The 12,771-nt window shown below is 38.9% G+C and overlaps 1 protein-coding gene across 1 annotated transcript in view; it reads left to right on the top strand.

Annotated features, from left to right (window-relative positions):
* The window catches only part of NRG3 (neuregulin 3), a gene marked incomplete at its 5' end in the record, with an annotated part of 371,341 nt that overhangs the window by 341,814 nt on the left and 16,756 nt on the right, over nucleotides 1-12,771 (top strand). The window contains 2 exons of the mRNA XM_042818296.1: nucleotides 1,120-1,222; nucleotides 5,109-5,235. Of these exons, the coding sequence (XP_042674230.1) occupies nucleotides 1,120-1,222; nucleotides 5,109-5,235 (230 nt within the window). The remainder of the gene's footprint in view (nucleotides 1-1,119; nucleotides 1,223-5,108; nucleotides 5,236-12,771) is intronic.

The following is a 12,771-nucleotide window of genomic DNA, read 5'->3' as shown; positions in this document are numbered from 1 at the left end:
GTTCCAGTTAGATTATGATTTTTCCAATATTTGCCCAGTTTAATCTTAGTGTTGTCATACATTCTTTCTTCTTAGAACCTTGCACACTTAGAATGTGGAGTTGCTGTAAACCCACTTAACACATGAGTCTGGTATCCATGTTTACAGATGTTCTGCACTGAAGATCTCTGACTTAGAAAGGAAACGTAGCTTTGCCAGTGTACTGAGCTTGTACTGTGCTTTGATAATCCTCCATGTTGGTTTTCTACCTCAAACTCATGAATGAAGAGATTATTTTATGTGCTATATGTTTTGGAAAAGTGACCCTGAAACAACAATCTTATAACAGTTTGTACTATAGAAGTGGTAGAATTAATAAAAATATAATAGAGTATTTAGGAGCTCTTGATAAATTCAGTGTGTGAAACTCCATTTGCCCATCAGCTTCTGTCTGTAGTCATGAATGAGATCTTTCTCTTGTTTTCTTAGCTTTTTTCTTTTTTTTTTTTTTTAATTCATTCTGTTCCTGTTTTGAAGTCAATTGGTAGGTGATGAGATTTATTAACGAAATTACTTCAGAAAATTGAGATATCCAGGATGCATTGTGACGTAATAGTCTTTGGAATCCAAAGTTGGTTGAATTAATTTTTTCGCTGTACAAGAATAACCATGCTATCAGAAAAGAAAAGAAAAAAAAAAAAAAACCTGCCATTTTTCTGGTAGCTAAAAATGAACTCCCGAGTCTTGTGGGACTTTGGGAGAGCTCTGATGGATCTTGTCTTAAGCCAATTAAGCTCCATGGTTGTAGGGCTCTTTATTCCACTGACAGGGGAAGCATGATCTTTTAAAAAGCGGGAAAGGGGCATACAGGGCAAAGAAAATGTTAAACTTCCCCAATTTTTATGCTTATGAATCTTTGAATGTGTTTGGCGACCATTTTGTAAGACTTTCCTAGGAGACCATACCTCTACGAGATGAGAGGTTCAGAGAAACATTCATTCTGTTGAGGAACTGGGCAACTCAGAACTCCAAAATCTCACTTATTTGTCCATCACTGGTGAAACCATGTTGTACAGAAATCCACTTTTTACAAGTACTGTTTTCTGATGCCTTCATATTTCTCAATTTTGCTGTTTACAGAGAGCGAAGAAATTTACCAGCGCCAGGTGCTGTCTATTTCCTGTATCGTCTTTGGCATAGTCGTAGTGGGCATGCTTTGTGCAGCGTTCTACTTCAAAACAAAGTAAGAGCCTTTGTCTAGTGTTTGTTTTTCAGCTTCTGTCCTTTTTACGGCTTTCCAGTTCTTCAGTTTCTCCCCTCTGTTTGAAGCTGTTGTTATTTCCAGGCAGGTTAGAACAGTTCTCCATGGCTAGAATATCTAAGTGAAAAAAAAACAAAACGAAACAAAAAGCCAAGCACACAAACAACAAGTATTACATGTCCTTTCTGTTTTCCTATACCAGGAAAGAAGAGGTTGTGTCCCTTGTATTCCTTTCTCTGGACAATAATTGGCATTAATCACTGCCTTATTTTGAAAACTAAAGGTTTATGATACCTTTTTTTAATTTTTGTTCTGCATTTTGTTTTCCTTAATGTCCCTCTTTTTTCTGTATGCTGGGAATAAAGGCAAAAGTTAGCAATGTGTGAACAGTCAAGTTCCTTGTGGATAACTGCAGCCATTAGCTGAGAGTTGTAAACTGATGATGTGAGCTGCATAACTGAGTATTTCTAGTTCACAAGGATGTGGAACTGTATAACTAAGGTGGAATCATCTGTACTAAACTTTTTTCAAGCAAAATACTTTTCATTTTATTTTTCTTTATCTCCTCCACTGGACATTATCTTTAATATTTATTGCTGTGTGTGAAATTTGACTACACAAGCCTCATGGCAATTACATGATGTGCTTGTTAACGCCACTGCATTTATAAATATGTTCTGTATGGCTATCATCCTTCATTGCTGTTCAAACTAGAGCTAATGAGAAAACATACATCAATATAAATATTACCTGCATGAGGTTAGCCATGGTGGCTGAGTATTAAGAATGTGGAGGTTTCTACAATTTAGAAGTTGGATGCTTATCTGAATACACACAGACCATAAATTTATTTTAATGGGAAGGAAATCTGATGAAAACTACTTTCTGCAGGAAAAAAAATGTTTCGAGCTTTCTCTCAGGAAAAGGAGAAATGCACACTGGAAAAATCACCAGACCTTTTTATTTTTTTCCCCTTTTTGCACAAATTTCAGCACTACTGTGCACATGATTTGAGTGAAGACTTGGACCTGGTTCATTTTTTTCTAAGCCCCCTTACCTGTTCTAATGACTTAAGGGATTCTGTTTAACTGTTCTTTCGAGCTAGAGTCTGACAGGAACATAAACCAAGGGGATTCTGTGGTGGGGCAGCTATTTTTAAAAATAATGAGTAGAAATAATGCATCAAAGTTGCACTCAGAGGACTGTAGTGGTTCCTATCTCAGGTTTGTGTTTTATTATTGGTTTTAACTGATAGTTAGGAGTTACTGAGAAGAATTGAAGTGTACTTATGCCAGATTCTGGAATCTGAAATTTGAGGAGTATTGAGAAAATGAGCACCTTCAGTTCTGTCAAGAGGTCCTTTCAAACACAGGAAGCACAGCAGTGTTAGCATACTAATCCCTAAGTGCCTGATTGTGGTCCCATCTTGCAAACTGTCCAGAAAGTAAGCCTTTTCACTGCTTTGTCCCTGCCTTCACAGGAAGTTAGCATGCCTGTTCGTTGTCTAGATAACCGAATCTATGACGACCAGGCAGGTGAGGTAGTAGAGTTTGCCCAATCTAAGGCAGGAGATGGGAATGCTGTGGCTATGCAGAAATAGTTGGAGATGTCAAAAGCTATAGAAGTTAAGTAGCACTGCAATTTCTCTTGCCTTTCAAATTGAGTTCTTAAATGTTTTCACTGCTCATGAGGTTTTTTCCCCTTTTGTTATTAGTACCATTCCCACAAAAGCCTGGAAAGAGTCAGTAACTAATTATCAGTCTGCATGTTGTTTTTCTGCTAATGCCTTGACTCAAACTTCAGCAGGTGACCATGGTTGCATACCAGGCTCACCTCAGTACAGGTCAGCCTGGAACACTCCCTCTAAAAGCATGATTCCAAGTCACTGGAGACTAAGGGAAACATTTTGTTCATCCCTCTTGGTCTGAGCACCCATGTGAAGCTCCTGGCCCACACAAGAGTGCCTGAACTGGGTTGCATAGAGGCCGCATAAAACATTATTGTATCTCTGATGCTGCCCAGTGTCTCAAGGGTATAAAAGCGAAGTTAAGGCTGAAGCAGCAAAGTTAAAATGAATCAACCATGATGTGTGTTAGCACAACAGATTTTCAGATCTTTTCATCATGCAGACGTGTCTCCATCATTCTTGCAGGTTATCCAAGCATTCCTCCTGTCTGGGGGATGATCTTCTTGTTTAACTTTTATCAAATATTACTTAACATCTAGGGAAACTGAATGGTGCACAATCTGGCAGGGAAAAGGAAGTTTATTTGAAGAAGCAGACCCTGACTTCTTCATTGTGATGTTTGTATAATACCTGCTGCTAGATGTATGTGATTTGCTATACAGTGTATTAAAAATCCTTTAAAATATACTCTCTCTGGGCAAGTTAGAACTTTATAACTAAACACTATGCCCTTCCAATTTTTCATTTCACAGTAGTAAAGAAATTACTCTTAAGTGTTAACAACAGAGGGGAGACCACAATAAAAAGCAATGGGCTTCTCTTTATGGCTTAGGATTTTATAGATGACCAGTGACTTCATTTTCTTGCCAAGATAATACTTTATTGCAGAATATCTGTGAAGTAAAACACAGAAGACTCATTTGTTTTAAAGACTAAAAATACGAAATAAATATATTAAGCAGTAACTTTAAATTATTAATTTCAAGTTTTATAATCCTGCATCCTATTTTTTGGCAAAATGAATATGCATAAACCTAACATCAGCGTTAGGTTACATGAACATTAAAGGGAAACTAATTATTAAATTGTTTTTCTTCGTATATTACCTTATAGAATCTCAGTTGTAATGTTAAAAATCACTCGCTGCCTGCTGAAATTTGGCTCAGCATCAGCTGCTGTACAGAAGCTGTGCATAGCACAGCGAAGCAGGGTTGCTGCTGCTGGCCAGTCCTTGACCTTGCTGGGTGGGCTCCAGGGTCTTTGTAGTATTGCTGCATGCAGTGCATCTGCTGAGGAGAATAAGGTAGGAAGGAAAGAATTAAACTAGGAGTGGGGACTTATTTCTCATTTAGAACTCCAACAGTGTATCTTTCCCAAAGAGCAGTCTCCGATTAAAGGCCTCAAATATATTCTGCTGACTGTATTTGCTTAACTGAGCTTTATCTGCTGGCAGAGGATAAAATACTTCCTTAAAATAGAGCTTTCTGCCTGAAATCCACAATAATGTGTAGAACTTTAGAACTCAGTTTGTCAATATAATACGGCAGAAAGAGAAAGCTGTTTTTAATCATATAGTTATCTCTTGAATATTGCAAATGACTTGTCTTAGAGGCATTGTCAGCTGTGACATAGTGGATCATAGTGTAATATGTCAAAAGTAGCCTCAGATACACTACTGATGCTTTTTTCCAGATTAAAGCATGTAAGCAAAAGCTGATGTATGCAAGATAGTAGGTGAAGTCTAATGAGCTGCTAGCAGAAATGTTTGATTCTGTCACACATTTTATAACAAACAGAGACAAATGCTGCTGTATTTGCCAAAATCTCTGTTCCAAATCTGAGCAAAATGCTTTTTTAATATCCAGGCCTACTTGCAATTGTTAAATATGTTGTAGATAATCTTTCTTTCAAATTTCTGTGCTAAAACAGCCAGCATGCTATTGTAGTAATCTGAGAATAGAAGACATTTTTGAGAGAAGAGCTCTTTTCTTCTTTTGTTCAGCTTCTCCAGAAAATGACCACTGCATTGAAATATTAGACACTGGTGAATTAATGCAGCTGGTTATTCCAATGTGGTGAAGTTTGGAGAAAAAAAAAAGGACCCCTAGTTATATACATATCGTGGCTATAGTAGGAGTTGAAACTAGCTCGCTCTTACATGAATTTTCTTTCTTTCTGCAGGAAACAAACAAAGCAAATTCATGAACAGCTGAAAGAAACGCAGAATAGGAAAACCTACAGCCTAAATGCTTCTAGCATGATGGCAAAGTCAGAGTGTATGGCACAAAGCCGAGTCCAGCTGCAAAATGTAAGTAATCCTGCCAGCTACAACATTTAATAGCCTGGCTGCATTCCTGCCGCCTATGGCAGAACATCACCATGTTGCTATTAGCATCTGAGCAATGGGAACAAGAATTCTCTCATCTTTCATAACTCTTTTTTTTTTTTTTTTTTTTTTTTTTTTAATCAGGACAGATAATGGAAAACACCAAGCAGGGATTTTTTTAAGAAGAGTTATTTCAATGGGCCGTGGGGCATTTTGATCCTGCAGTAGAGTTTGCTGAGCCCCCTAGTAATGTATTCAACACTGAAAGTGTCTATCTGAGCATTTCCCTGTACCTTAGCTCACAAGTATGGTTTATAGGTGAAGTGGGGGACTTAAATCTTGAATCATTTTTGAATTTTTCAGTACAGCACATTAATGGATCTGAAGGAAAAAATGTAGAGATGAGACACAGTTAATTCAGAGTAAATTCAGAACCTAGACCTAAACTTAGGCATGCTAACTAGTGCCCAAGGTAGGCAGTTCAGATGGTGTCGTTTGCCTGGCTCTTGAGTTAAACAAAGGGGCTTCTGATAGTAGAAAGCAATCTGTTCAAACTATGTTTGAAATGTATTTAGTCATGTTCTGAATATATTTATACGTGAGTTAATAGAATCCCACAATGATGAAATATGTAGTTAATTTTAAACAAGGAAGTGGAAGACAACTGATATATTTAGCCCATGATGCACATTACTTTCTAATGCATGCTGTTTTCTTCCTCCCATTCATACACATTTGGTGCTTTGAAACAACTGAAAATGATGTTGTTAGCAAGGCCAAAATTGGAGTATTACAGGAGACAGTGAGAGGTGTATCGAATCCTTTCTAAATGGTAAATTCTTATAAACAAATGAAAATCTCAACTTGAGTATTAAGAAATATCAAGCAAAGTGTCATCAGCTTTGTTTCAAGGAACTACTCTGTTTGCCAGATTCCATCAAAATAATGGGAGTCAAGCAAAAGTGAGCTCTCAAGCCCTCTTAGCCACAGATGTTTCTGTTCCTAATTTACATCAAATGAAAGCCCTTTTAAGCAGTCTGGAGTGAGCTGAGCCTCTGTGCTGTGACAGAAGAGCGCGTGTTAGAGCACTGGTCACCAGAGGTTTGTTTTTTTTAGGAGCCCTGTTGTGATGGTTGTTACGTTTTGTGATTCAGGTAAAATTCACTGTATCAAAGAGGAAGGTAGCTTCACTAAATGGACACTGACAGTTTAGGAGGCCTTCCGTAGTTCCTTGTTTAAATTTAATTTAATTCAGCCATATTTTACTTCTTGCCCTTAAAACAAGCTGTTAGGAGTGTTGCTGCCTTGTGATGGTGACAACAAATGTTAAATTTGCGAAAAGCTTTTGTGATTCTTTTATTCTAATATGCAAACTGGGTTGTGGTTAACACTCTTTTTTTCACTCTTTTTCTCTGTAATTCAGAACCTAGACCTAAACTTAGGCATGCTAACTAGTGCCCAAGGTAGGCAGTTCAGATGGTGTCGTTTGCCTGGCTCTTGAGTTAAACAAATATTTGTGCAATATTTTCTCAACCTGTCATCACAAAGAACTATTTGGTGTCCTCTCAGCATCTGACAAACACATCCTCAAGCTTTAAGTCATTTTCTTTTGCCATAACAATAGCTGTAATGACTGAGCAGCCATTTGTGGATTCCAAATATTAGAGATTTAAAGATATGATTATTCTTTATTTTAGGCCAGATTTGTTTTTCTGATTTTAATGCTGTTCAAACTAGAGCTCTCAGTGCTGGTAATTAACACACCATTTTCTAGTTCCTGTAGCAACTAGAAGGGAGCAGTTTTATCCTTGCTATTAGTGCATTTTTCCTCTGGGAGCAAAAATACTAAGAAAGAAATGCAGAATGACCTTGTGCAGTATGTAGTGTAACTGTGCAGGACAAGAATGGTTTCTATTGTTAGAAAGATTTTAGTGCAGGAATGCAAGTAGGCAGTTAATGAAATATTTACAAATCTTGGCAGATTGGAGAAAAGCAGAACCAGGGGAGGAGGAGGAATTGACGAGAGAGCAGATAAGGACTTTGAAATGATATTGCTTAGGAGTGTCTGCGTGTCTCTGCATCAGAGCCCAGTAATCTGCCCTGTCTGTATCTGCAGGGTAAGGCAGAGACCAGGTGCTGGTGGGCAGCTTCCTAGGGCTCACTTCTGTAGAGGTGCTGCAGTCACTCTGGAGGTGATTTCTGTGAGGTTCCCATCTGCAGCACCACATGGATTTGGGGAGAAACCTTGGTTCTACCTATTTCCAGGGACGAATACAGAAACTTAAGAAAATGAAGGATGTTATTTCAGGGGTTTTGCTTTATGAAATCCTATCAACCTCATTTTTCCTAATCCATGTCCTCCTCTTATATGGGAAATCTGTCTTGCTTATGTTCTGTCCTCCTTGCTTTCCCTGAAAGGTTCTCCCTTATTTTTCTACTTCCTATTCATAATAGACCTAGTGATGCTTTCACTTTTTTTTTTTTTTTTTTTTTTGCCTGCTTTCTATTCTCTGTATTAGTTCAAACCTGAAAACAACTGCATAACGTTCCTGATCCTTTCTTTATTCCTTTTCCTTTCTTCCTATGAAGAAAGGTTGAGGAAACTGGGCTTGTTTAGCATGGAGAAGAGAAGGCTCTGGGGAGACCTCATTGTGGCATTCCACTACTTGAAGGGAACAAATAAAGAGGAGGGGGAACGGCTGTTTATGAGGGTGGATTGTGATACGACAAGGGGGAATGGTTTTAAACTGAGACGGGAGGTTTAGGTTAGATATGAGGAGGAAGTTTTTCACCCAGAGGGTGGTGAGGCACTGGAACAGGTTGCCCAAGGAGGTTGTGGATGCCCCATCCATGGAGGCATTCAAGGCCAGGCTGGACGTGGCTCTGGGCAGCCTGGTCTGGTGGTTGGTGACCCTGCACATAGCAGGGCTTTGAAACTAGCTTGTCATTCTATGAATCTGCGATTATTCTTGATGACAATTCTAATGCCTATTTGAAAAGAGCCTTTGCATTTGAACACAGAGGTTACTACATTTACTAATGGATGCACAGATCTTTCTAAACGTTGCACTTCTTTAGGAGGAAGCTTTACATGTAGCAGGTAGTGTTTCAAGTGTTTTGGGGCATTAAAGAACTCAACCAAACTCCGTGAAGTGCTATCATTTCATTATTTCTTTTTCCCTTTTTACCTTTCACTGGACTTCAGCAAAAGACTTAATTGTTGTTACTTAGTTTGAAAGTCAGTTTTGAATCTCTTTAAATGAGAGAATCTATGTAAATGCATCAGGATTGCTGTTAAAAGCAGGGAAAAAAAAAAAAAAAAAAAACCTACCAGATTTCATTTTTTGAACAAATTATTAAAATTATAAATTTACATTTTATTCTGATTTTACTCTTTATTTTTGGAGCTGTTTGGATTGCTGCAAAAGGGAATGCAAAAAAAAACTTTTGTCCCTGTGATACCTCACCTCTGTGCCAATTTAAGCTTCTTTACAATAAAAACTATGCACAATGCTAAAAGCTCCAAATGTTTGATCTTAAAACGTTTCTCCTGTTCTGTCCTAAGATATGGGCTGCCTTGTTTGGCAATCCTTATTTCAAAAGCCAGTATTTGAAAAATGAATTGGAAGTGGACCTTCCCCCAGGTTCATTGAACATCCATATGGTGGAAAGGTTGCTCTTGCTCTTTTTAAGGAAATTGGATCAGCTATTCAAGTCAAACAACAGAGTAGTCAGGAGAAAAAAAAAAAAAAAAAAGGAGGTGGGTGGCTATAAAAAGGAGTTTTTTTGGAATTGCCTTACTTGAAGAAGTTGCAGTCTTTTGTTTCATTTTGCCCATTCTCTGATCAGTACAATAAAAACAGGTGAGGAAGAGTGGCGGCCATATCTTGACATAGTATAGGTCAAGCAGCGTGAGTAGTGTTAAAGCCTTTGTGACAGCTGCTAGGCGGTCTCTGCTACAATGAGGTGTAGATGTGGCTTTATGCTCCTTCTCATTAACTGTTTATTGAAAGCATTCCCAGAAAGTCTTTGAGGAACAGAAAGTATATGAACTGGTAAAGGTCTGCAGCAACTGTACTTCAAGAGCTCTGGTATACACTAGGAGCATACTATTCAGATTTTTGGACCCACTAAGAAGTATCCTGAATGAATGATGCCGGAATACAGTGCTACAAAAATGTTGGGAAAGAATAGGCCCATCTGGTACAGACCACAAGCTTGCTGTCAGGTTCCAGGTTGAGTGCTGTGCCTCAGCCAAGCATGAACCGTTTACAGGTTGTTCCATCTTCTAGCAGCACAATTAGTCCTTTTTAGTGAGGAGAGCTACTGCAACCACATTCATATCCAACAGCTGGCATTGGGATACTGCCCAAATAATTCAGTGTAAGCATAAACAAAGTAGAAAGCGTCTGAGGAGTTTGGGTTTGCTATTCTATCAATTCTAACCAGCTTGAACTACTCATGAAAAGATTTAGCTCTTTGTAAAGCCAACCAACGGCTCTTTAACGTGAACGTGTGCAAGCTCACCCTCCTTGGCTGGCACCAGGGTTGAGGAAGGATGCAAGGAGTTTTAGAGGTTTAAGCCAAAATGTAGATGTCTCCCTACCACTGGATTACAGTGTTACAGGGAATAAAGCTTTCTGTTTGTATTGACATCTGAAATATTTTGAAGCATCGTATGCTTTCCTTCCTGCATTTGAGTCTATTACATTACTTCCACTTCCTTTCTCAGTTCAGTTGTGATCCTGTGAATTCCTACTGTTCAGAGCTGGTAATTGTGTTCACCTGGGCTCTCAGTATTGATTCCATCATACAATAAAGGACACCAATTAGATAAATAATACGGTATTCTGTAAGCAGGATTCATAAACAACAGTTTGAACAGAGCTATTAGCCTATTAGTATTTCTCTGCAATTTCCTTCAAGGATACTCCTTTTCCCAAATAATTTGACAGCAATGTGCAATTTCTTTCTAGGTTGTCAGAGAGCTTGAATTTGGATAACTGTTTCCACATTTTGCTTGACAAAAGTTCAGGCTCCTGTCTCCTATATTCTTTTTGTAGTTACCCCATTTTCTGTACACCATTTTTCTTCTTTATGAATGCAAATGTACTGATAATCTTGCAATAAGTTTTCAGACAGGAAGGGGGTTATGTGCAAGTTCGTAATGGAGGATCTTTGAGTTACACAGGAGATTAAGATTTATTTTACCATGTGCATGAAGCTTGGGACTTCCTAGTATTACCTATATCTTCCCAAAGAGATTATATAATCTTTGAGAGATACTTACTGAATGTGGTCCACAAGACTGCAGCAAATGGTTCCATCATCATACACAAGCAAGTCAGGATGCTCAGCTGCACTTCTTAGGCAAACACTCTCTGCACCCTATACACCACCCACAGGCAGGAGGACATGTCCCAGTTGCACTTATATTACTCTGCAGATCACCAAGCTTGGTGTCTCCTGGTGTTTACTGCCTCCTTTCTACACCTTGATTACAGAATTTCTTTAAATTCTCTTAGCTTTAGAACATCAGCAACAAAAGCAGCAGCAGACTTGCCATTCCTTTTGTGATTCTGACAGTTGGCATGGTTGTTTAAAATAGCTTTTTTCATCCTTACTGCATTTAATACCTTCTCCTGTGATACTAAGTGGATCTATTAATTCCCCATCACATCCCCTCTGAGGTGCCTAATATGCTTTTCATGCTGTAGCATGTGCTTTCACTTCTCACTACACTTGTTCCTAGCAGCTTGCAATCACAAGTTTCTGATATTATAACAAGAGGACAAAGTTTCTTTTTGTGACTTGCTGATGCTTGTTGATACCATATAGTAAATAAACCTAATCACTGTGATAGAAATGCAATTAATATATGTTGAATACCAGACAAAGGCATTTAGCTCTTTTCAAAGATGAGCATGTATTTTTATCTGAGTTGCGATGTGATTTATGAGCTAAGATCAGGACCAGATTTCCCAGTTCAATAACTTTTCACAACTTCAGAAGAACTGCCATAATAGAGAAACTTGAGCTTGCTGGCCTCTGTCTAGAGTGCTGGCAGCAGAGCACAGGGAGTAGCTGTAAGGACGCTCAGTATTCCAGCAGATAGGCTGGTGGAGCAAGGCCAGCCCTTCCAAACGTGGCATTAGTTCTTCACCTCTCTGAATGTAATGCAAATCTGATGCTCTCTGCCTTCCCAGTCCTTTTTGAAATGGCAACCCCACATCGCCTCTCTTTCAATGCAGACGCAAATCTGAACTTCATTTTTTTCTTACTATTTGAGAGATATCCATCAAGGAGAAAGAGATGGAGGGGGTTGTTCTGTTTTGCTTAACCATAGGACAACAGTGTCTGGCTATTGTATAGGACTTATGAGGCATTTGTCACCTGTGGATCCTAAATTTAAGAAAGAATAATCGGAGGCATCAGGCAGGGAAATACTCGCAGTGATACAGCAGGTCAGTGGCAGAGGGTGACTTCTTGCAGACTCATTTAGAGTTAGCTAGTAGTGGGTGAGATTTTATTGTCAAAGAGTTAGAGTAATTGCACATAACAGATGATTTTCTCTGTGAAACCATGAAGAAATTGAACTTTGCAAAACGTTTTATTTTTAAATGCTTTAATTATTCTTTATTTTATTTAGCCTTATACATGAACGTTTCTTTTATGTCAGCTCAAAGAAGCATGCATAATGAACCAAAAAGACAATAAAACCATTGATAAACAAAACAGAACCATCAGAGACAGATGAGATTTCAGGGGATGCTTTCAACCTCCCAGAGCAGTACAGTACTCTGACAGTGCTTCACAGCTTATCCCCTGCAGTGGCTAAGTGTTTAGCAGCTCAACAGCAAGCAGAGGGCTCTGTAGTTTGCAGCTTGGCTGACAGCTGGGGGCAGTGGGGCTGTTTCCACTGGGACACAGCTGGGTGGCAGTCCCCCATCCCACTCTGGGAGCTCTGCTAGATGCTGCTGTAAACTTCTCCCAGGATTCTGATTCTTTCCTCCAAAGGCTGTCTCAGAGAAGGGATGTGGCATTTATGGTTAAGCTAGAAAGGAGTAAACCCAACTGTGTTTAATTCTATGAATGTGCTACAACTAAATAAAATTGATTCTGTTGATCGTTCAAATTCTCTGTATATTTGCACCCTCAGCTGAAATTGTGATATCAGTGTAATTGACACTGTGGTTGTTGTGATGATTAGTGAGCGATGGATCTGGAAATGTCATGAAATAAATATTTGATTAAGAAGAAAGAGCCAAACTGAGCCTGGGCAGTAAATATTTGGGATTGCATTGGGCAGCTCATGGGGGGACCCTGTTCTTCCTCAACTGTGATGAGCAAAGATGCTCTTGTGTGTGTCATCCCCCAAAGCCCATGTTCACTTTAACCATAGATGTGGTGAGAGGCATAGCTCATCCCTGCTTAACCTCTGTGATTCACTTCATGCTCGTGGTCCTTTAAAGCCGGTTGGGTCTTCAATTTAATATCACGAACAAACATGAAAAAGGA

This window comes from Centrocercus urophasianus, unplaced genomic scaffold, assembly GCF_019232065.1.
Source record: "Centrocercus urophasianus isolate 14NV4802_14NV808 unplaced genomic scaffold, USGS_Curo_1.0 seq_17, whole genome shotgun sequence".
NCBI lineage: Eukaryota > Metazoa > Chordata > Aves > Galliformes > Phasianidae > Centrocercus > Centrocercus urophasianus.
This window is presented reverse-complemented; position numbering and strand designations above follow the sequence as displayed.